Source organism: Neovison vison, chromosome 6, assembly GCF_020171115.1.
Source record: "Neovison vison isolate M4711 chromosome 6, ASM_NN_V1, whole genome shotgun sequence".
In the NCBI taxonomy this organism is placed as follows: Eukaryota; Metazoa; Chordata; class Mammalia; order Carnivora; family Mustelidae; genus Neogale; species Neogale vison.
In genome coordinates, this window is record NC_058096.1 from 77,608,924 (window position 1) to 77,633,976 (window position 25,053).

The window sequence follows — 25,053 nt, forward strand, 5'->3', positions numbered from 1 at the left end:
ATTGGGTGTGGTGTGGGTTGGGGTGGTGAGTGAAAAGGAAAATTAGTGGGAGGAACAACCCCAGTAACTGTGGAGCTGGGATTGCTGGGTTAAACATCGCACATGTGCTAAATTTGGTGGACAAGTCTTAGCACTAGTGATGTAGGAATTCTGCATATAAGTTAATATTTTGCATACACCTACCCTTCTGTGGGTGACAGTCAATGGACACATACAATGCTATGTATGTGCAGAACTTGGAGTAACACACATCCAAACCAGGGGACTAGATGGTAGGGACCCTTGGGAACCAGTGACTGGTTTTAAAGGGGCAGTGGATAATGAGGGACTCAGTATGGGAACTGTAGTATAGGACCTTGACAGAAAGAACCTACCTTTCTCTAGGAAAGCACCATGCCCTAATAGACGGTCTTGGGACATCTGGGGAATGGGAGAGGATTTGGTAATGCTTCAGACTGTCTGGAGCAGGCTTTATGTCTTGTACAAGTATCATGAGAGACAACTACTTTGACAACTACTTTAGACAACTACTGATGTAGGCCTCTCTGCACAGGGTATAAAGTCATGAAGCATATTTTCTCTAACTTTGCTATCAGCCACTCCTCAGCCACCATTCCCAACTCATGGAGGATGGTTATAAACAAAGAAATTAATGTAGGAGTGAAAATAGTTCTGACCCACATGTCACTCCAAGCTTTTTAGCATGATGCAGAAGACTTTTATGAACTGGTTCCAAATTCGATCCCACATATGTAGATTTAGAAGACCAATCTTTACCATGGTGTGAATAAACTACTCTCATGATAACAATAATATCAGTGGTGTGACCTGTAACTTGAAAAATCAATTAGAGATTCATATTACATGGTTTAATAAAAGAGAAGCAGAGGGCATAGTTTATATGGGAGAATTCTATTTTAGATTTCACGAATTTAGGATTAATGGTACTTAAGTATAAAAGGGAAGTTCAAATGAGTCATATCCACTGTGTTCTCATTGAAATAATGTTAATGATTAAAGAGGATTAAGAATAAGGACGTGTTTTGTTGGACATATTCCATGGCCTTTTACTGGGTTACCCAAAGGTCTTATTATACTGAATAAGAAATAAGAAAAATTTAGAATAAGAAAATAAAAAAATAAGCATAAGAAAAATTTAAACAGACAATTCAAGAACAGTTACTTATGTTTAAGCCACAAGATAGAGTCTCTCAACTTTTTTTTTTTTGTATTTTCATTCTTGTTCTTTTCAGAGGAATAATGTCCTGAAATAAATGTTTTATGCATTTTTTTTATGGTCAGGTACATATGAGATGCCCACAAAATGAGAATCATATATCCATTCATGTGATATTCACATTTATATTATAGGATGGTCCACCTAGGTCTTTCAGTAGTAATGTTTATGGATCAATATTAATGCTTACTTGCACATTTGTATGTGTGGGTCTAGAAGGAAAAAACAAAGCTATAGATAATTCAATAATTCAGTATTATTGCCGGGACCTTATTTATATATATTCTCTTACAGCTTCTTACATCCTATGATTTCTGGTTCAAATGATAGTGTCTTCTTCTTCTTTTTTTTTAAAAGATGTTATTTATTTATTTGATAGACAGAGATTACAAGTAGTCAAGAGAGGCAGGCAGAGAGAGAGAAAGAAGCAGGCTCCCTGCTGAGTAGAGAGCCCGATGTGGGACTTGATCCCAGGACCCTGAGACCATGACCTGAGCCAAAGGCAGAGGTTTTAACCCACTGAGCCACCCAGGTGCCCCTGATAGTGTCTTGTTAAGAGCATTATAAAGTGAGCAGAAATATTGATTTATTCATTTCTTTGCTTTCTTAATACTAGACTGAGCATTTCATTATCCTAGACTCAGTAAGAGATGAAATAATAACTTAGAAATTATCAGCATTTTTGGAATTCAAAATCCAGTAGAAAGATCCATTATGTACATTTTTATAATATAAGGGGAAAATGATCATGGACCAGAAAGAGGAAGAGAGCTTTGGAAGTTTAGAGGAGCTTGGAGAAAGAAAAGTGAACTTTGCTGAGGTGCTCAATGCATAATCACATTTACATGGTTATAAATATATAGTGTGTAGAAAACATCTGAGAAGATTCATACCAGACAGAGAACATAGTTATTAAAACTAGGGCAAAATTGCCAAACTTGGAGAACCTGACCAGCAGGTTCTCTTCCAATATTGTGAAGGGGGTTGGCTTTGAAATGAGTCATCAAAGGATGACTGAGAAATAGGAAGAGACATTGAATGACCAACCAACAAATGATGTAATAGGGAACTTGGAATAGTTTGTATTTGTGACATATTTGTGGGGAAACAATATTTCATCTGACATTCCGGAAAGGACAGTTAGGGCCAGATAAGGAGGTTAGTGGGTTCGTTTTTGCCCTATCCCAGGGTATGTGGTCCTGCTTATTTCTCTGTCTAGGTTTGGGATTTTGGCAGTGGGATGTTCATGGTGGACTTGTTGCTCAATAAATCATCTACCTGAGGGCACTTGGAGAGATTTGGGAGTTTTCATCAGGAAACATTGTTTTGGCTCATTTTCATTCTAAACTTGTGAAGCCTCAGCACCTTCAGAGACCATCAGGGAGGTGGTAGGAAACTATTTGCCTTTCTGAGGTAGCTCTTGGAATTCCTTTTATTCCCTCCTTGCGTTCAGCCAGCCATTGTTGTGAAAGATTGACTTATAGGTACATCCTCTAGTCCTGAGCTTTTCACTTAGGGCAGCAGCAGGTTTTTTCATTTGTCCAGGTACCATTGTCTCAGATGCCATGCTCTAGCTAAGACACTTGCTCCTTGGAGATTATTTTGAGGTTCTCTCCTATGGTCCACTGGATCATAGGTGAACCTCAGGACACTCTTCCCCTCTGGAAAGAAAAAAGGGCTCCTTATCAGATATTTCACATTTTTCTCCTTGCATGTCAAACTGTAAATATCAACAAGGTTTTTTGTTGTTGTTGTCTTGTTTTAATAATTTCATCCCTTTGTTTTCCAAATATCACCATTCTTTCAGAAAATAAGTTACCTATCAGTTGGCTTTTTTCTTTTTCTTTTTATCTGTGTACTTCTACACTTAATTAATTAATTCATTCACTCATTAATTTTATTATGTTCAATTAGCTAACATACAGTACATTGTTATGAGTACTTTTACATTTAAATGCATTTCCTAAAATTTATGGTATGATGTTGGGAACTTGCTTAATAGCCAAATAATCTTATTTTAAACTTTAAATATTTTTATTTTAATATTAATTTATAATTTTATTTTTAAATTAAAGGTAAAATATTATTTTAATAATTACATTTATTTCTTCCATTCCCTGTGGTTGTTTTCAGTCCAGAATTTTTACAAATTTATATGTACTGCCAATTTCCCTCAGGAATATACTATTTGGGTTATTTGCATTGGTGATTTTTGACAAAAGCATCATTACTTGCATGTATTTCTCTGTTCCCCTGTCTCTCACTTTGTTTCCCTTTGCCTACTGTACTGAACTCACTTTATGCCCTAAGCCAACTGATGATAAACCGTCAGCCTGCTAAGCAAATCTAGCACGGTTTGCACTGTGAGTGGTTATGAAGCAAGGTTGCTTCTCTTGTCACTGCCTTAGACTGAGGGGATCACTATGTCCATTTCTCCCAGTCTCAAATTGCTCTTGGGTACAACCTAATTGTGCCTCACCTCCTGCCATACGTCTGTTTTTAAAAAAGCATATAGATAGGGGGGGGGACAAGATGGCGGGGTACTAGGAAGAGGCGTCTTTTCAGCTGGTACCCCAAAGTGAGCTGATTACCTACCAAAGAACTCTGATCACCCATGAAATCAGCCTGAGATCAGAATTATACACGTCTGGATCTCTACAGGGGCAGAAGACGCCAGTGAGCAGGTAAAGCGGAATGGGAACAGCGGACTGAGATCGGAAGATAAACAAAAGGGGGAGGGAGCCACCAGAGGCGACCGGTGGGAAAGTAATACCCCGATACGAGCGAGAGTGCCCTGCGTCTGGGGACCAGCATTAACTCGGAGACTGGTTGAAAGCACTCCAAAAGAGCAAAGGATCGCGGGGGCAAACTGTGGGAATCGGGGCGGCTAGGGACAGGGGCTTGAGTCCCCAGTCCCAGACGGCCTCCCCGGCGCGGAGGCAGAGAGAGTGCGGCGGAGAAACCGGCTCCTGGTCCCTAAGCCGCCAGCGTGCCCCAGAGCGCGGGGTTCCGGCTCCTGTGAGGGGATGGGAGCCGGTCTGCAGAACGCGCGCTAGCCCTACCACAAAGCTTGAGATGCGCGTGCACGTCGCTCCAGCTCTCCTGGGTTTCTAAGGCCCTGGGGCGCTTCTAGACCCGGGCCATTGTTTCAAAGTCTAAGCCTCGCGCCCGCGAAACTCTTCCCCGGACAGAGGCGCGCAAAAGCCCAGCCTGCGGCTTACGGACCAGCGCCCCGTTCTCAGTGCCCCAGACGCGCGCCCGACCCACAGCCGCCTCTGAAAAGAGGTGCGCGCAAGCCGGGCACTCCCAGCCCCGGCCAGCGGCAAAATCTCAGTGTGCGATCGCTGCTTGGAACCTCTCTGGCGGTCAGGAGCTCCCAGACAGCCGCCACTGCCTTGGCTTTGGGGACGAGCAAAAGATCCTGCGCCCCCAGGGTCTGCAACTTGGAACCTGCACTGCCAGCATCCAAGGGGGAATTTATTCAGCTTCTGCACCCAGACTGAGGCTTCTGAGACGGAGATCAGGAAGTGTTCCAGGGTGCACCTTGACTGCACCAGAGTTGATACATCCAGCTACATCTGTTCAGTCTTCTCCCACCAAAATGACTAGGAGGAGGAATGCCCAACAGAAGAAAAATACAGAGGATGGACCTTCCGCAACAGAGCTAACGGCTATCAACATAGACAATATGTCGGAAAGAGAATTCAGGCTAACAATTATCCAGGCAATAGCTAGGTTGGAGAAAGCCATGGATGACCAAACAGAATTGATTAGAGCCGAACTGAAAGCGACCAGACAGGATGTTCACAATGTTAGGGCGGAGCTTAAAGCTACCAGGGAGGAGGTCCACAATGCTCTCAATGAGTTCCAATCCAATCTAAACTCTCTCAAAGCTAGGGTAACTGAGACAGAAGATAGAATTAGTGATCTGGAAGACAAACAGATAGAGAGAAAGGATCAGGAGGAAGCCTGGAACAAACAGCTTAGATCCCACGAAAGCAGAATTAGGGAAATAAGTGATGCCATGAAGCGTTCCAACGTCAGAATTATTGGAATTCCTGAAGGGGAGGAGAATGAAAGAAGTCTAGAAGATGTCGTGGAACAAGTCCTTCATGAAAACTTTCCGAATCTCGCGAATGAAACCAGCGTTCATGTACTAGAGGCTGAACGGTCTCCACCCAAGATTATACACTCCAAAAAAACATCACGACACCTGATAGTCAAATTGAGAAATTATAATTGTAGGTATAATCTCTTGAAAGCTGCCAGGGCAAAGAGGCTCCTTACTTACAGAGGGAAGCCCATCAGAATAACGTCAGACCTGTCCACAGAGACCTGGCAAGCCAGAAGAGGCTGGCAAGATATATTCAGGGCACTAAATGAGAAGAACATGCAGCCAAGAATACTTTATCCAGCAAGACTGACATTCAAAATGGATGGAGAGATAAAGAGTTTCCAAGACCGGCAAGACTTAAAAGACTATGCAACCACCAAGCCGATACTGCAGGAAATATTAAGGGGGGTTCCATAAAAGAGGAAAAATCCCAAGAATAGCATTGAACAGAAATATAGAGACAGTCTACAGAAAGAAAGACTTCAAAGGTAACTCGATGTCAATAAAAACGTATCTATCAATAATCACTCTCAATGTGAATGGCCTCAATGCACCCATAAAACGGCACAGGGTTGCAGATTGGATAAAACGACAGGACCCATCCATATGCTGTCTACAAGAGACCCATTTTGAACCTAAAGATACACGCAGACTGAAAGTGAAGGGGTGGAGAAGCATCTTTCATGCCAATGGGACTCAAAAGAAGGCTGGGGTAGCGATTCTCATATCAGATAAATTAGACTTCAAACTAAAGACTGTAGTCAGAGATACAGAAGGACACTACATAATCCTTAAAGGGACTATCCACCAAGATGATCTAACAATTGTAAATATCTATGCTCCCAATATGGGAGCAGCCAATTACTTAAGAAAACTGTTAATCAAGATAAAGAGTCATATTGATATGAATACACTAATCGTAGGTGATCTTAACACGCCTCTTTCAGAATTAGACAGATCATCGAAGCAGAAAATCAATAAAGAAACAAGAGCATTGAACGACACATTGGACCAGATGGACCTCATAGATATATACAGAACATTCCACCCTAAAACAGCAGAATACTCATTCTTCTCAAGTGCACACGGAACCTTCTCCAGAATAGACCACATACTGGGTCACAAATCAGGACTCAGCCGATACCAAAAGACTGAGATTATTCCCTGCATATTCTCAGATCACAATGCTTTGAAACTGGAGCTCAATCACAAGGAAAAGTTCCGAAGGAACTCAAACACCTGGAAGCTAAAGACCACCTTGCTTAAGAATGCTTGGATCAACCAGGAGATCAAAGAAGAACTGAAACAATTCATGGAAACCAATGAGAATGAAGACACTTCGGTCCAAAACCTATGGGATACAGCAAAGGCGGTCCTAAGGGGAAAATATATAGCCATCCAAGCCTTGCTCAAAAAAATTGAAAAATCCAGAACACACCAGCTGTCTCTACACCTTAAAGAACTGGAGGATCAACAACAAATCAAACCAACTCCACACATAAGAAGGGAAATCATCAAGATTAGAGCTGAGATCAATGAGGGAGAAACCAGAGATACAGTAGAACGTATCAATGAAACTAGAAGCTGGTTTTTTGAAAGAATCAATAAGATCGATAAGCCACTGGCTACACTAATCCAAAAGAAAAGAGAGAAATCCCAAATTCATAAAATTATGAATGAAAGGGGAGAGATCACAACTAACACCAAGGAAGTAGAAGCAATCATCAGAAGTTACTACGAACAGTTATATGCCAATAAGCTTAGCAACCTTGATGAAATGGATGCATTCCTGGAAAAATATAAACTACCAAAATTGAACCAGGAAGAAATCAACAACCTGAATAGACCGATATCTAATAACGAGATTGAAGCAGTGATCAAAAATCTCCCAAAAAACAAGAGCCCAGGACCTGACGGATTCCCTGGGGAATTCTACCAAACCTTCCAAGAAGAAATAACACCTATTCTCCTGAAGCTGTTTCAAAAAATTGAAGCAGAAGGAAAACTTCCAGACTCTTTCTATGAAGCCAGCATTACCCTGATCCCCAAACCAGGCAAGGACCATACCAAAAAGGAGAATTTCAGACCAATATCACTGATGAATATGGATGCTAAGATTCTCAACAAGATCCTAGCCAACAGGATCCAACAACACATTAAAAAGATTATCCACCATGATCAGGTGGGATTCATCCCTGGGCTACAAGGATGGTTCAACATTCGTAAATCAATCAATGTGATACAACAAATTAATAGGAGAAGAGAGAAGAACCACATGGTCCTCTCAATTGATGCAGAAAAAGCATTTGACAAAATCCAACATCCGTTCCTGATTAAAACGCTTCAAAGTATAGGGATAGAGGGAACATTCCTGAACCTCATCAAATCTATCTATGAAAGACCCACAGCAAATATCATCCTCAATGGGAAAAAGCTTGCAGCCTTCCCGTTGAGATCAGGAACAAGACAAGGATGCCCACTTTCACCACTCTTGTTCAACATAGTATTAGAAGTCCTAGCAACAGCAATCAGACAACAGAGAGAAATAAAAGGTATCCAAATTGGTAATGAAGAAGTCAAACTCTCTCTCTTCGCAGATGACATGATTCTTTATATGGAAAACCCAAAAGACTCCACCCCCAAACTACTAGAACTCATACAGCAATTCAGCAGCGTGGCAGGATACAAAGTCAATGTGCAGAAATCAGTGGCTTTCTTATACACTAACAAGGAAAATACAGAAAGGGAAATTAGAGAATCGATTCCATTTACTATAGCACCAAGAACCATAAGATACCTGGGAATAAACCTAACTAAAGAGGTAAAGGATCTATACTTGAGGAACTATAGAACACTCATGAAAGAAATTGAAGAAGACACAAAAAGATGGAAGACCATTCCATGCTCTTGGATCGGAAGAATAAACATCGTTAAAATGTCTATACTGCCTAGAGCAATCTATACTTTTAATGCCATTCCGATCAAAATTCCACCGGCATTCTTCAAAGAGCTGGAGCAAATAATCCTAAAATTTGTATGGAATCAGAAGAGACCCCGAATCGCTAAGGAAACGTTGAAAAACAAAAATAAAGCTGGCGGCATCACCTTACCTGATTTCAAGCTTTATTACAAAGCTGTGATCACCAAGACAGCATGGTACTGGCATAAAAACAGACACATAGACCAGTGGAACAGAGTAGAGAGCCCTGATATGGACCCTCAACTCTATGGTCAATTAATCTTCGACAAAACAGGAAAAAATATACAGTGGAAAAAAGACAGTCTCTTCAATAAATGGTGCTGGGAAAACTGGACAGCTATATGTAGAAGAATGAAACTCGACCATTCTCTTACACCGTACACAAAGATCAACTCAAAATGGATAAAAGACCTCAACGTGAGACAGGAATCTATCAGAATCTTAGAGGAGAACATAGGCAGTAATCTCTTCGATATCAGCCACAGCAACTTCTTTCAAGATATGTCTCCAAAGGCAAAGGAAACAAAAGCGAAAATAGACTTCTGGGACTTCATCAAAATCAAAAGCTTCTGCACAGCAAAGGAAACAGTCAAAAAAACAAAGAGGCAACCCACGGAATGGGAGAAGATATTTGCAAATGACAGTACAGACAAAAGGTTGATATCCAGGATCTATAATGAACTCCTCAAACTCAACCCACACGAAACAGACAAACACATCAAAAAATGGGCAGAAGATATGAACAGACACTTCTCCAATCAAGAAATACAAATGGCTATCAGACACATGAAAAAATGCTCATCATCATTAGCCCTCAGGGAGATTCAAATTAAAACCACATTGAGATATCACCTTACACCAGTTAGAATGGCCAAAATTAACAAAACAGGAAACAACATGTGTTGGAGAGGATGTGGAGAAAGGGGAACCCTCTTACACTGTTGGTGGGAATGCAAGTTGGTGCAGCCTCTTTGGAGAACAGTGTGGAGATTCCTCAAGAAATTAAAAATAGAGCTTCCCTACGACCCTGCAATTGCACTCCTGGGTATTTACCCCAAAGATACAGATGTCGTGAAAAGAAGGGCCATCTGTACCCCAATGTTTATAGCAGCAATGGCCACAGTCGCCAAACTATGGAAAGAACCAAGATGCCCTTCAACGGATGAATGGATAAGGAAGATGTGGTCCATATACACTATGGAGTATTATGCCTCCATCAGAAAGGACGAATATCCAACTTTTGTAGCAACATGGACGGGACTGGAAGAGATTATGCTGAGTGAAATCAGTCAAGCAGAGAGAGTCAATTATCATATGGTTTCACTCATTTGTGGAGCATAACCAATAGCATGGAGGACAAGGGGCGTTAGAGAGTAGTAGGGAATTTGGGTAAATTGGAAGGGGAGGTGAACCATGAGAGACTATGGACTCTGAAAAACAGTCTGAGGGGTTTGAAGTGGCGGGGGGGTGGGAGGTTGGGGTACCAGGTGGTGGGTATTATAGAGGGCACAGCTTGCATGGAGCACTGGGTGTGGTGAAAAAATAATGAATACTGTTTTTCTGAAAATAAATAAATTGGGAAAAAAAAAAAAAAAAAAAAAAAAAGCATATAGATATATAATTTACATAGAACATCATGTTAGTTTCAGATGTGCAGTAAGATAATTTGATATATGTACATATTGCAAAGTGACAGCCCAATAAATCTCGATAATATCTACCACCACACATGACTACAAATTGTTTTTCTTGTGATGAGAACTTTTAAGATTCACTATCTTAGCAACATTCTAATATACAATACAGTGTTACTGAACTATAGTCACCATGCTGTACATTACATCCCCATGACTTATTGATGTTATAACTGGGAGTTTGTATCTCTCTCTCTCCCTTTCTCCCACACATACCAGGATTTTTAAAACATTACTGTTGAAAGGAGGTTGGCCTTTTTTCCTATCACTGAAAAACATTGTAAGTATTGTGAAAATAATTAAAATATCACATGAATTTATGTAGATGTATTTATCACAAAATTGCTTAAATTATCAAAATTAAATCTCTTCCTCCTGGTATTTTGGAAGTCTTTGCTTATAGGACATTATTGTGTTTTCTCAGGTGCAGAATGATCTTGAATTTAAACATAAAGTCAAGATACAAGCTTTAATTTACCCTTCCTTACAGATTCTTGATTTTTATTTGCCATCTCACCAAGAATATGAGCATGGTATAATCCTAACAAGGGACTTAGCCCTAAAATTGATGAGTTTGTATTTCACCGAGGATGAAACACTTCCCCAGGCAATGAGAAGAAATGAACATATGCCTCTGGAATCAAGACATCTGTTTAAGTTTGTCAATTGGAGTACTCTCTTACCCGAGAAGTTTAGAAAGGATTGTTTATATTCTTGGAAGATACAATTATTCATTGCCAGGACTTATGGATATCAGAGTTTCACCCTTGTTAGCTAATGATTCCTGGTTACAGAATTTGCCAAGAACCTATATTCTTGCCAATATGATCTTGTGAGGGATGATGGACTTATGTATGTTTCAAGACTTCAAAATGTTGGAGTTCAAGTAACTCATGACCATACTGAGAATGGAATCCATGCAGCTTTATCATTAATGGCATCACCACTGTATTTACAACTAGGTTTGAGGATGAGAGATATGTATATTAGTTGGCTGGTTAAGAATTTGTGAATATAGTATGTATAAAATATAGATGACCATCAGGAAATGGATTGTAATTTGTGATATTTTATAGTTGTAGTGCAAAGAACAATGTCATCTGTGTTGTCTGACTCTAGATTTAAATCAGTGATAACAGTTACTGTATGTCCTCGAACTGGTTAATTTTTCTGATTCACAGAACCTGAATGCGTGTAAAATGCATTTAATCCTTTCATTTATAGTTGATTATAATTATGTTGGTCCCAATAGGGACTGATCCCTATTAAAGTTGAGAAATAAGAATGGTTACTGGTAAACTGGAGAATATAGTTTCCAGGCAGGCACAGAAATTGCAATCGTGTATGGGAAAATAAAAAGAAAAAAAAAAGTTACAAGGTAATTGTATTAGTTTCCTGTGGCTGTTGTAACATATTACTATAAATCTAATGGCTTAACACAACGGAAATGTTTTATCTCAGGAGTTCTGGGGGGGTCACAAAATCAAGGTGTTGGCAAGAGCCACATTCCTTCTGGAGGCTCCAAATGGAGCTCTTCACCTCTTTCATCTCATGGCTGCTGGTATTCCTTGGTGTAGTCAGATAATATTATTCTGAAAATTATCACCTTCAAATCTTTCTCTGCTCCATCTTCACATGACCTTTTCCTCAGCCTCCTTTTTTAGAAAGATACATGTGTTTGCATTTCAGGTCCACCAAGGTAATCAAGATAATAACCCCATCTCAAGATCCTTAATTTCCATGTATAGTAACATTCACAGGAATTAGGATTTAGATGTCTTTTGGAAGAAAAATTTTCACATTTTCAGTCAAATGTTATGTTTTAAAAAGGCAACAGATCAACATTATAATTCATTATAAATCATTCTAATCTAAATATGTACTCAACAATGTAGCCCAGCTCAGTATGGAGTGAACAAGATTTTCAAAAAACTGTCATATATGTCATCTAAAAATACCCAAAGAAGAAATCACTTCTACATGCCTCTTGTTGAGTGAAATCATAAACTAAAACTAAAGATTTTTTGCTGTGAAAAAAATGTCTGTAGTGTAGTAGTATGACTATTGGATATTAAGTATAACCAGTTGAATCAAGTTAAGAAGTTAAAAATGTAGCAAGAAATTTTGTGCATGTCTATGTATGTGGTAGGGGTAGTGAAAATTTACAAGCTAGTTGACCCAAGAGCAACTGAGATATCTAACTTGTTCAGTTAAGAACAGACATTATATGCATCCTACATTTTTCAGCAGGCAATTGGGAATGACAATTTCAACAGCCTACAAACTTATACATATTTTTCATAATTTTTCTTAATGTAGAAATAAAGTATGTGCAAAGAGCTATTTTTCTTCAGCTCACTTTCAGCACCTAAAGGATGGAAAAATATCTAAAACTATCACAAATGAGAACAACATGAATGTCATTGGAGTCAGTTATATTTCTCCTTTGAGGTTTATAAAATCTATATGGAAAGTTGATCTTATAACAAGTTATATTGTCATAGTTCTGATTTAATTTCCTTTAAATTCTTTTAAAATAAATGTTTAAGTTGTTATAAATTTTTTTTTTAATGATACTGAATCTGATTCCAGTTCTTTCTCATCATTTAGTACTGGCCACCTGTTCTAATCAGGGCAGAAACAACATCCTAGAAAACTATTATGATAGCACATTCAGCAAAAATAACTGACATGAGAGCAAACCATAAAAGGTGCAGCTTTCCAGAAAGCACATTTTGTTGATTGTTCACTGTCTGAATATTTTTCATAGTGATTCTAGATGAAAGCCTCTTTCAATACTGTGAGCATGAGTGTGAGTATATGCTACTATATGTAGCATATAGTTTCATATCCCTGGACAGGAAGGCTGGCTCACAGCTAGAGAAAAGGTCAAAGTGTTTAATTCCTGAAAATCCTTACATTCCACAGAGTAGGAAAGCACTTTTACTTTATTTTTTTTATTTTAATTTTTATTATTTTGATACCTAAGGGAAAAAAAAAAGAATGTGGGAGAAATGTATCCTAAGGTAGCCCAGTCAATCCTTATTTATTTATTTTGTAAATTTAGTCTCAGAACATCCTGGAAGAGAGACATTTTGCAAAAGCCACTTCTAGACAGGCTTCCTTTGCAATCTCTGACACTAGGCTCTTGGCTCCCCAGTGACTTTATCTAGCTTTGATTTCTGTTGACATGCTATAAGTTTGTTTTCACTGGGCTATACTCCCCAAATTGGTTGCCTTTTATGTGGTGGTATTGGAACACTGTGATAAAGCCATCAAGATTGGAAACATCCAGGACACCTGGGTGGCTCAGTCAGCTAAGTGTCCAACTCTTAGTTTTGGCTCAGGTCATGATCTCCTGGGTACTGGGATTGAGCCCCACCCTAGTTGGGTTCCGTGCTCGGTGGGAAGTCCACTTGAAGATTCTCTCCCTCTGCCCCTCCCCCTGCTCACTCACTCTCTCTCCCTCTCTCTCTCTCATAAATAAATAAATCTTTTTAAAAAGATTGGAAATCTCCAAGCAAAATCATGTACTCTAATTTCTTTATTGGCAATATAAGGGACTATCTGATTACATCCCATACCATGTCACTTAAAATTTCCATTCTCTTTTCTAGCTATGTTATCCAGACATTGATTGGTTTCCACACTTGGTATCTGTCCCAAAAAGAAACAGTGATATGGAACTTGACAATCAGGGTAAATATTCTCTAGGTACCAAAAGAAAGGTTAATATTATAGCTTGTATCTTGGACCAAGTCTTGTTGCTATATCCCTATAATCTATCTTTGTAATACCTAGGGAAACTATATAGAAAAAAATCTTGACTTCATCAATCCAAGCTCTGTGAGTCATCTGTTACTTTTATTGATAATATGTCCTGTGCTCCTGGAAACATATAAGGCATAGAAAGATCAGGGGAGGGCGCGATTTTACAGATTTTTAACTTTATGACTCTTGAGCCCCCTCTTCTGTTAGTCTTATGAAATACTACATTTTTTCCTGCCTTTTAATCTGCCTCCCTCCACCCCCAACCCCTTCAGCCAGGCTAATTTGGATTCTATTCCTATATTCCCAGCAGATTTTAGTCAGTGTGGAGTTCTGTCCTGGAAGAGGCTTTGACTGGCACCTTCAGATCTAATTCCAGATAGCTTGTAGTCACCTACTGAGAGGGTGCACAAATCCCTGCCAGTTTCATCTGTTTTCCAAATTTTAGTAAGATTCCCTAATAAACATGTTGGTAAATTTTGAGTCTATCAAATGCTCTCGTTTCCCTCTGCTATCTCTTCTACAATCACTGATGCTGTACAGGCCTTGCAGTTGTCTGTGGTTTGTTCTGACCATTCAAATTTGGAGGTTTGTATAGGTACTTTATATTCTGGCTCATATTTTGCTTCATAATATATTGTCTATAGATTTTTTAAAAATTTTATTTATTTATTTGACAGAGACAGACACAGCGAGAGAGGGAACACAAGCAGAGGGAGTGGGAGAGAGAGAAGCAGGCTTCCTGCTGAGCAAGGAGCCTGATGTGGGACTTGATCCCAGGACTCTGGACCATGACCTGAGCTGAAGGCAGACACTTAACAACTGAGCCACCCAGGCACCCCAGATTTTTGGTTTTATTATCCAAATTTATGCATGGATTCTCATGGGGGAGATTTGGGGATTTTCAAAAAAATTAGGACCCATAGTGGAAGATTTGAGCCCATCTTTTGTCAGTATACTATAGAAAAAAAAAAGAAAAATTAATAAGTAGACAAATTTTAACAACATAATAAAAATGATGTAATTTATACATATTGAACTCGGTAGCAAATAATGTCATAATACAAATTCTTTTCAAGTACACATTGAACATTAAAAAATCTTCTTGTGAGCACCTGGGTGGCTCAGTGGGTTAAGCCTCTGCCTTCGGCTCAGGTCATGATCTCAGGGTCCTGGGATCAAGCCCCGCATCAGGCTCTCTGCTCAGCAGGGAGCTTGCTTCCCCCTCTCTCTCTCTGCCTGCCTCTCTGCCTACTTGTGATCTCTCTCTCTGTCAAATAAATAGTTAAAATCTTTAAAAAAAATCTTCTTGGCCATTAAGCAATTAGTGTCAAATTTCAAATGATGTAGAGCGTATTCTTGGACTATAATGGAATTAGGCTAGAAGTTAATAGCAACATAATAATTTGAAAATCCCCATCAGTTTGAAAGCAATGAATATATTACTAAAATGACTTAGAGTTAAAAATCTAACTCATAGAAATTAGAACGTATTTTGAAATTGAAAGATAATGAAAACACATTTCATGACTTGTGGGATGCAGGTAAAGCTGGTCTCAGAAGGGAATGAATAACATATATTATAATTTCTAATGCATGTGTTAAGAAAGGAAGCAAGGCCAATTATCAATTAGTGAAATGATCCATCTGGTGAACTTTCAGATTGTATATCAGCAGAATCCCCTCGCTTTTCACAGTCCAGTCATCACAATACCAAACCTGTGGTACCAAACCAAATACGTGTAGAATTGGGCTCATACATATACCCTTCTACTTAGAAGACCATCCTGGCCACTACTTGTGTCGGCCTCCATTTTGACTGTCTCCATTTTGACTGTGTAGACTTTTATCAGTAGCTATAGCACTTTAGTTGTTTGTGTAGAGAATATGAATCTCATTTAAGAAGTTACATTTTAAAAGATATTAATTTTTCTTTCTCCTTGGGAGCTGGGGGGAATAGTCTGGCTGAGCACAGGGGTTTTTGGGTTGGGGGAAAGCCTATGAAATCATGGAAGGCTTAAATGGACTCTCTGTCTGGCTTACATTTATTACAGATTGCCCATGCCCTTCAAGATTGAATTAATGTCCTTCTTTATCTTGTCTCTCTTTTGAAAGTCTTAAAAATAAAACACCATGAATTCACTATTATGTCCACTTCAACTGGATATTAATTACTAATTTGCTGTATCTCCCTATATGTTTCTCCTATCCAGTCTCTTTCTCTTAAGAAACAAAATTCTGATTTGGGGGTATGAAATTCTCTTTTTCTTTTCTTAAAAATATTTTTTAGGTGTGTATAAGCAGTCCTAAGCAATATGTTTAGTTTTTCTTGTTTTAGGGGCAAAATATGGGATTATACTCTATGTACTCTTTGACACATGAGTTTCACTCAATCATTAGCCATAGATATTGCATGGAATGTAATCTTATTCATTTTCACCAATGCATAAAATGTCCTATTATGAGAATATGCCACAATTTATTTAACTGATCTTTTGTTTTGGAGTATTTAGGTTTTTCCCAGGTTTTTGTTTTGTTTTTTTGTGGGTTTTTTTTTTTTTTTGGTGTTATTTTGCTGTTACAAGATATGCTGCTTTTCTAGGCCTCCAGGTGTGCATATGTCAAGAGTTTTTCATATATATATATATATATATATATCTGAGATAAATATAGTCTACTGTACTATATATATATGGTATATGTATCTATATACTAGATACTATATAGTAGACTATATATATATATATATATATATATATATATATCTCAGGTCTACACATATGTGTGTGGACCTGAGATATATATATCATTATATATACATATATATGGATATTATATATCTACTCTCACATATATGTATGTAGGAGTAGAATTGCTGGCTCATGGAAAATTTAATGTTGCTCTATTTTCTAATAGCTATACCTGTTTACATTCTCAAAAGAAGTATATGAATATTCCTATTGTTCTGCATCTTTTCCAGTAATTTGATGGATTAAACTTCATTTTTGCCAATTAAATCTGTGTGATATAGTATTTTATTTTGGTTTTAGTTGCATTTCTCTAAATACTAATGAGTTTGGTTATCTACCTATGTTTAGTGGTCTTAAGTGTTTCATGCCATGCATATTCAAGTGTTTTGCTTCTTTTTTCATTGCTTGTTCTTTCTAATTAGTGCAATGCACATTTTTCTATATACAGATGCATATACATATATAGAATCCTGATTTTTTGTTGTTGTTGTTGAGGTAGGAAGTAGAGAGAATGTTTGCTCATGTAGCGTCTGGGGTAACTGTGGTTCATCCACGTGGAAGGTCTAACACTTCTGTATACCCATCTGGAAATCAGGAGAAATACTTTGCTGAAAGCTCTTTGAGAGGAGCAATAAGCTGAAGGTGACTAGTAGGCTCTTCTAGATTTAACCAATATTTTCTTTTCTATCCCAACTTTATAAGAAATTCAGACAAAATTTGCCTTTAGTTGGATGGAACTCCAATATATGTTTATTATCTTCCTTCAGGGATGTCTGACCCCTCTCAAATACTGTCACTACAATGTTAGGGACAATTTTGACCTGGTGAATATTAAGAGAAAGGCAATTCTTTATAGTAGCATATCAGGATAATTTCTCCCTGGGGAGAAAACCAAAGACTATAATGACTCACATGATTAGCTGATGATGGTTAATCAAAATAGATAAAATATAGGAACTAACCCAATCAGTAAATTTTCTAAGAATAACTTGATTCAGGATCTTGAGATACCTTACATGGATGTATGGAACAAGATAGTCTTTGCTGGATGAACACTAAGAAATAAACAATCCCTGCAGGCTATTTGGATATTGCTAGATGTATATACCAACATAGGCACCCTGCATTGAAATAACGAATTTGGCCAGGCTCTGGAACAAAAACGGCCTGCACACAGGATTTTGGAGGTGGGCAATAGACGCTTGCAGATAAAGTCAAGCACCGCCACCCAGTGGTATCTTTTGGAATTCTGGATTCAAAATGTACTTAATGCAGTAGCAAAATACTACATTGTTGAACAATTGCTAGTCTATTATTGGGCCCTGCTGCAAACATCTTCCATTACAGAAGTCCAGTAGATAATCTTAAGAGCTCAGATACCTTTTATGTAATATTTAGTGTCAGAGAGACATCTTTTTTGATAACATGGAAATTACATATATGGGACATATCTCGAGATGTATCGGGTTAGGATTAAATCCTCTCAGTATTTGCTTCCTATTTGTTACATTTGCTTTTTTTCCCCACAATTTTCCTTCTTTTTAAAATTATTTCAGATTTTTATAATTTTTTCTCCAGTACTGGGTTATGAGATATACCTCTTGGTTTTATTATTTTTTAGTGTTTGCTTTAGAATTTACAATGTTCATCTTTATGTTTTCAAATCTAACTTCCAATAATGTGCTACTTCATACAAAAGTTCATACAGAACTTTCCAACAGTTTACTGCCATTTCCTCTTTTCCATCTTTTTGGTTATTATTGCCATATAGTTCAATGCTAAATGTTATGAACCCAACATTATAGAAATAATTTTTAAATTGTTGATTATCTTTTGAAGAATTTTTAAGATGAGAAAAAAAAATTTGTATTGACCCAAATGATTATCTTTCTGTAAATCTTCATTCCTTCATGTAGATCAAAGTTATCTTCTTTTTTCTTTCTGAAGCACTGCTTTTTATCATATTTTGTAGTGCATGTCTGCTTGCAGTGATTTCTCTCAGCTTTTATTTCTTGAATACAATTTTATTTTGCTTGAATTTAAGAAAACAATTTCACTTTGAATAGGGTTATCACAGGATTTTTCTTCAGAACTTTAAAGATGTTGATCTGTTCTTACAAATTTTATAATGAGAAGTCTGTGACTATTCTTATTCATATCCTTTTATATTTAATATTTCTTATTATCTCTGGCTTGTTTGAAGACTCTCTTTTTATCACTTTTTAGCATTTTGATTAAAATGTGACTTGCTATCACTTATGTTTCTATTCTCTTGTGACTTACTGAGTTTCTGGGATCTTTGAGTTCATAGCGTTCTTTAGATTTGGAGAATTTTGACCTTTTTGACCTTCAAATAATTTATCCTCTCTTCTCCTGCTCCAACAATATATCTGCTGCCTCTTATACATATTCAGTGGCTTGATATTTTCCCAGCGGTCACTGGAACTCTCCATTTTTCCATTTTCCTCCCCCATGTACTTAATCTTGAATACTTTCTGTTGTTATTCAAGTTCACTGATTTTTGTATGAAATTTGAAAATTGGTTTGGTAAATACTCAATCTTTGTTCTGCTTAAAAGTGGCCTCAACTGTTCTATGTTCTTTGCATTAACACCTGGGTGGCTCAGTTGGTTGGACGACTGCCTTCGGCTCAGGGCGTGATCCTGGAGTCCCGGGATCGAGTCCCGCATCGGGCTCCCGGCTCCATGGGGAGTCTGCTTCGCTCTCTGACCTTCTCCTCACTCATGCTCTCTCTCACTGTCTCTCTCTCAAATAAATAAATAAAATCTTTAAAAAAAAAATTACAGTTTGTTTCATGGATTCTTCTCCTATCCACTTAAGCCCCCATGAAACAAGACGGGATAGGGAGGGAGACAAACCATATGTGACTCTTAATCTCACGAAACAAACTGTGGGTTGCTGGGGGGAGGGGGGTTAGGAGAAGGGGGGTAGGGTTATGGACATTGGGGAGGGTATATGCTTTTGGGTAAATTGGAAGGGGAGGTGAACCATGAGAGACTATGGACTCTGAAAAACAATCTGAGGGGTTTGAAGTGGCGGGGGGGTGGGAGGTTGGGGTACCAGATGGTGGGTATTCTAGAGGGCACGGCTTGCATGGAGCACTGGGTGTGGTGAAAAAATAATGAATACTGTTTTTCTGAAAATAAATAAATTGGAAAAAAATTACAATTTATCAGTTTCCCCCCAAAAAACTTTTGAGATACTAAGTCAGGTTTTGTGGAATCTGTGAATTAATTTTAGGAGAACTGGTAAATTAAAGTTAATTTTCCAATGCATGCACATGGTGTATTTCTTAAGTGATTTAAGTCTTTTCTAATTTCTCTTGACAACGTTTTCAGTGTCATAGTCTTACAAATCTTTCATTAGATTTAATTATGGGAATTTGATGTTTTATGTTGCTATTTTGAATGGTCTTGATGTTTTAATTTTCTTCTCACTTTTTTGTTATTGTATATAGGAACATGTTTGATATTTTAATATTGACCTGTATTTTAAGATGATGCTAAATTTACTTTTTAACTATGACTTTGTAAATTCCTTAGGAATTTCTTCTCAGATGATCATGTCATCTTCCATGAAAGGTAGTTTATTTTTTCTTTTCAATATAGATGACTTTGAGTTTTCTTCTGCCTTACTGCTTTGGCTAAGACCTCTAATGCTGAGTTGGGGTAATGAGAGTGAGTGTCTTAATTATTTCCCCCTGATTTTAGGAATGAGGGATTTTATATTTTGCTATTAAATATGATAATATGTTAGACCAAGGTTTTTCATAGATACCCTTTGAGAAATTCTTTTGTTGTGCTTGTATGGTGAGAGATTTATTATTATTATTACAGTTTTTATTATCATTATTAATGCATGTCAGATGATTTCAACGATTTTACTGTAGTCTATTGAGATCATCATATTTTTCTCCATTAGTATGGTTTTCAAATGTTAAGCCAACATGTATAAATAAAATGAATCCCGTTTGTGATATATATATAACATATATATATAGTATATATATAGTAGTTGGTTCTATTTGCTAACATTGTGTTTAGAATTGCAGTGTTCACTCTCATGAGAAATTTTCATCTATTAATTTCTTTTTATCTTTTTTTAAAATTGACTTTGAGACCAGTTTAGCTGGTCTCATAAAATGATTTGTGAGTCAATCGGTTAAGCATCAGCCTTCAGCTCAGGTCATGGTCCTGGAGGTCTTGGGATGAGCTCTGGGGGGGTCTCCCTGCTTCTTCCTCTCCCTCTGACCCCCACTCATGCATATACTCTCTCAAATAAGGAAATAAAATCTTTAAAAAAATGATTTGTCATGTACTCCATCTATATTTTTTCCCTTCTCAGGAAAGTTTATGTAAGACTGGTATTCTTTCTTCTTTCAAAGTTTTGTAGATTTCAACAGTGAACTTATCTTGTCTGTGATTTTCAACATTGGTAGTTTTTTTAAATTGCAGATTAAATTTTTTAAACAGTTACACTGACATCCAAATTTAGATTTATTCTTGGGTGACTTTATTCAGTTGTTTCTTCAAAGAATTTATCCATTTCATGCCAAGATTTTAAATTTATTAACATAATGTTGTTTATAATATTTTATCTTTTCAAATGCCAATAGAATCTCTAGTGATGCCCTCTTTCTTGTTTCTGTTAATGTTTTTGATAATCTATTCAAGGATTTACCACTTTATTAGCATTTCCAAAAGGTGTTAGGACTTTTTGTTGATCCTCTTTATTTTATATTTATTTTTATTCATTAATTAATATTCTTTATTAATGATTTTCTCTGCATACTTAAGGTTTTATTTGCTGATTGTAATTTCTTGAAATGGGTGATTGGATCACTGATTTTCATTTTGAGTGATACTATGGAATGAACACTTTAAACATAGGTCATACATATAGGTATGCAGAATCAGCTGAACAACTTTTTCAACTTTTTTCAAGTTTGACAGCAATGTGGATTAATGAGGAATTCTTTCATGATAAATAGATTTTGTTTCTTTGCCAAGTGATTTCTAAATATCATGATGAATATAGAAGTGATTTAATAATTGGGGCGCCTGGGTGGCTTAGTCGTTAAGCATCGGCCTTCGGCTCAGGTCATGATCCCAGGATCCAGGAATGGAGCCCTACAGTGGGCTCCACGCTCAGCAGGATACCTGCTTCTCTCTCTCCCGCCGCCCCCCCCCACTTGTGTTTCCTCTCTTGTTGTCTCTCTCTTTCAAATAAATAAAATCTAAAAAAAGTGATTTAATAATTATAAGAATATAATGTCAACATCTTTCAGTTTAATATACAAAAAATAATTGTGGCATAGTGTAAGGTAATAGGGAAACAAAGCACTGGAAAGTATTTATTAAATGGAAATTTTTTTCTATGACTTTTATGATTGAATTATTAATGGAATGGTCATAAGAACCTTTGAATGTACATATCAATACAACCATATACTGTGATTAGACAGCATCCTCAGATTTACAACAAAAATTTATTATACAAAATTAATCGGTCTCTTCTTTGGGGTTATAATATTCAGATATTATAGGTAGAACTATAGTATCTTTATTTTAAAGAGAAATATGGTACATACACATATATATAGGATTATAATGATGAAGATTGTTACATCTCAGCTAATTGGAACAAAGGAAGACCCAAGTCCAAATTTAAATATAAACGGGAATTCCATTTCACCAAATTCCATGCACCGAGGGTTGCCTTGTATCAAAACCTCACAAATTATTAATGAGAATTGTCTCAAACTAACTTTCTCTTCCTGTATGTTGTAACTGAAGAAATCTTGTTTATTTGCACCTATTAGTCATTATAGGTCACCTACTTTGGGAGAACAGTGCTATGTACCTGAATGGTCCCTACTTTCCACAGCAGCTGAGAATATATTTATATATATTATAAAGAATATATTATGAGGCATGTACTTCCCAGCTCAGCCTCCATTATGGAGACTGAGACCAAGAATGAGTGGGGCCACATCATAATTGTAGGAATGGAGAGGGACTGACCAGCACCACTGGACCTCCTGGTTTTATATTTAATCAGTATCATGGGGTATAATTCACCCACTGAAAATATACATACCACAAACCTATTTCAAAAAGTAATTATTTCTATCAAAGTACCCTCATAATTACAAATAATGAAGTGTGGGATTTTTTTTTCCTTTCCATCCCCCTTTCTCCCTCAGTCGAAGGGAAATACATACATTGATAAATATATTGATTTCATATGTATATTCTCAATGTTAATTTTGGTTGAGCTGCTTCTTTTTCTGGCCCATGGATGTTTTATGTTTCCCTGTTTCTGTGACTTACAGATTAGTCCTGCTCTCTATAGCTTCAAGGTGAAATTCTGTGAAGTCTCCTCATCTTTCTGCCTCCTGTTCCTAGTTTGTCAATTGGATTTTCTTCTTGGGCATCTCCCCTCTCCCCACCTAGAAAGGAACCCTAAGGTTTCAGATAATCACCCTAATCCTCCAGGTAGGGATCATTCTTGCTATCTGCACATACACCTGTCAGTTCTGGGATACTTAGACTGGCATAGAGCACCACCACCACCACGTGGCTAGAAATTAGAACAGCAGAAATTACTTGAACATTGTTTTTTGTTTGTTTGTTTGTTTTGTTTTTACTTTTTTTTGAAAGATTTTATTTGACAGACAGAGATCACAAGTAGACAGAGAGGCAGGCAGAGAGAGGAGGAAGCAGGCTCCTCGCTGAGCAGAGAGCCGGATGTGGGGCTCAATCCCAGGATCCTGGGATCATGACCTGAGCAGAAGGCAGAGACTTTAACCCACTGAGCCACCCAGGTCCCCTATTTGAACATTGTTAAACACGAAATCCCTACCACAAGGACTGGACTCACAGACTTGTTATAAGTAAATATTTGGGAACTTTCCAGATGGGCTCATCCATGCTGAATAAGCCGTAGGCAATACCCCTTATACTAATAAGGACAATAGTTCCCCAACATAGTAGTTATTCAGGTAGTCTTTTCTTCCAGTCCCAAAGCATGCATCAGCTGTATTACTTCCTTCCCAAGGCAGAATGAACACATGTTGAAACAGGGTTTCTTTCTCTCTCTCTCTATCTTGGGATCTTTTCACTCAGGGCTTCTCACTAGGAAGAGCTGTGCTGGGGCTACTATTTAGCCAAATGCCATTTGAGTGGTAAAAGGAGCATGAAAATATTAGAGATTTATGTTCTTCTGACATGTAAATTCCTGACTTTCAGCAAGACAACGGGACTCAGTTGAAATAGTGAATTCAGTTCATAGTTTACTTTCCCTTACATAATTTAAAAAACAAAAACAAAAACAATAAAACCTCTTTTACAATCATGCATTTAACCAACTAATCTAGATTCCATCTTTTGCTGAAATTCTTCTCCAGCCAATGCTGGATTTCTTGAAGGTTGTAGTAAAGAGCCATTTCCTCCCAGATAAGCAATTCTCTGTCTCTGTACAATACACACACATTCAAAGGCTACGTCATAAACTGCATTGGGATTACTGTCCATGTGTTCAGCCACAACTTGGCACTGGGGTGGCAAGAAGAAATGCTCCAGAAGCTGGTGGTCTGCTGCACATTGGTCTTCTGGTGTTTCTTCATTTCAAAAGACAAAGAAGAATCACCAGACACTGACCAATCTTCTGAAAGATGAGTCTCATCCATGTAGACCAACAGAAAGTCAGCCACTGAGAACTCTTCCACTCATTTGCTGAAGGCTGGCAGCTAGCTAGTAAAAAGAGGTCAAGTGGCTGAGTCAAAGTTGACCACCAGTCAGTGCTCAGGGCTGCCAGTCAATAAGGTGGCATTCAGCTATATCAACCATCTTTACACGGGCACCATTTTTAATGTTGTCACCTCCTTCAGAATTGGAAACATACACCACACTGGAACTGGGGATTCTTCACCCAATTTTACCTGCTTGTAGGCATTGATTGGGGAATAAGCTCTACCAGATGCAGCACATTCCCTGGCCCAGGTCAGCATGGGCCTCCACTCCACATCAGCATGGGCCTCCACTCCACATCAGCAGACTTGGAGTGGCTCAGCAACAGGGCTACTTACCCCAAGTCACATGGAGCAGTGGTTCAAAACCAGTTTATTGTAACACCAAAATGTATATTCTTTCTAGATCCCAAGGCAGGGAAAAGAATGAAGGAAGGAAGGAACAGGGGCTCCTGGGATTCCTAATTCAGTTCTTCCCACCTCGCTTTACTCTGCCAACAAACTTTTCATTTTCAGGAGGTCCCTACAGTGTCTGTTGCAAGATGATCACCTGGGGTTACCACTTGCCTGGAATGGCCAGCAATCCCTATACTGATGGATGAAAGATTACTCCAAACTCTGCTGTGAAAGCGAGGAGAAGGCAAGGGGAGTCAATGCTCAGAAACAAGACCTTAAATGGAAATTTGACAAAAGAAATTCTTGGTACTATATTTTGCATATAGGAATACTATGTTGTGTTC

The 25,053-nt window shown here is 37.9% G+C and overlaps 1 protein-coding gene and 2 pseudogenes across 1 annotated transcript in view; 1 reads left to right on the forward strand and 2 right to left on the reverse strand.

The window, feature by feature from the left end:
- Window positions 1-11,362, forward strand: part of AADACL2 (arylacetamide deacetylase like 2) — a 35,445-nt gene extending 24,083 nt beyond the window's left edge. The window contains 3 exon segments of the mRNA XM_044255086.1: window positions 10,450-10,736; window positions 10,738-10,838; window positions 10,841-11,362. Coding sequence (XP_044111021.1) covers window positions 10,450-10,736; window positions 10,738-10,838; window positions 10,841-11,037 — 585 coding nt within the window. The 3' untranslated portion in view covers window positions 11,038-11,362.
- Window positions 11,363-13,075: 1,713 nt separating this feature from the next.
- On the reverse strand, window positions 13,076-13,880 carry LOC122910082 (annotated as a pseudogene).
- Window positions 13,881-23,932: 10,052 nt separating this feature from the next.
- On the reverse strand, window positions 23,933-24,574 carry LOC122910083 (annotated as a pseudogene).
- Window positions 24,575-25,053: the final 479 nt, after the last annotated feature.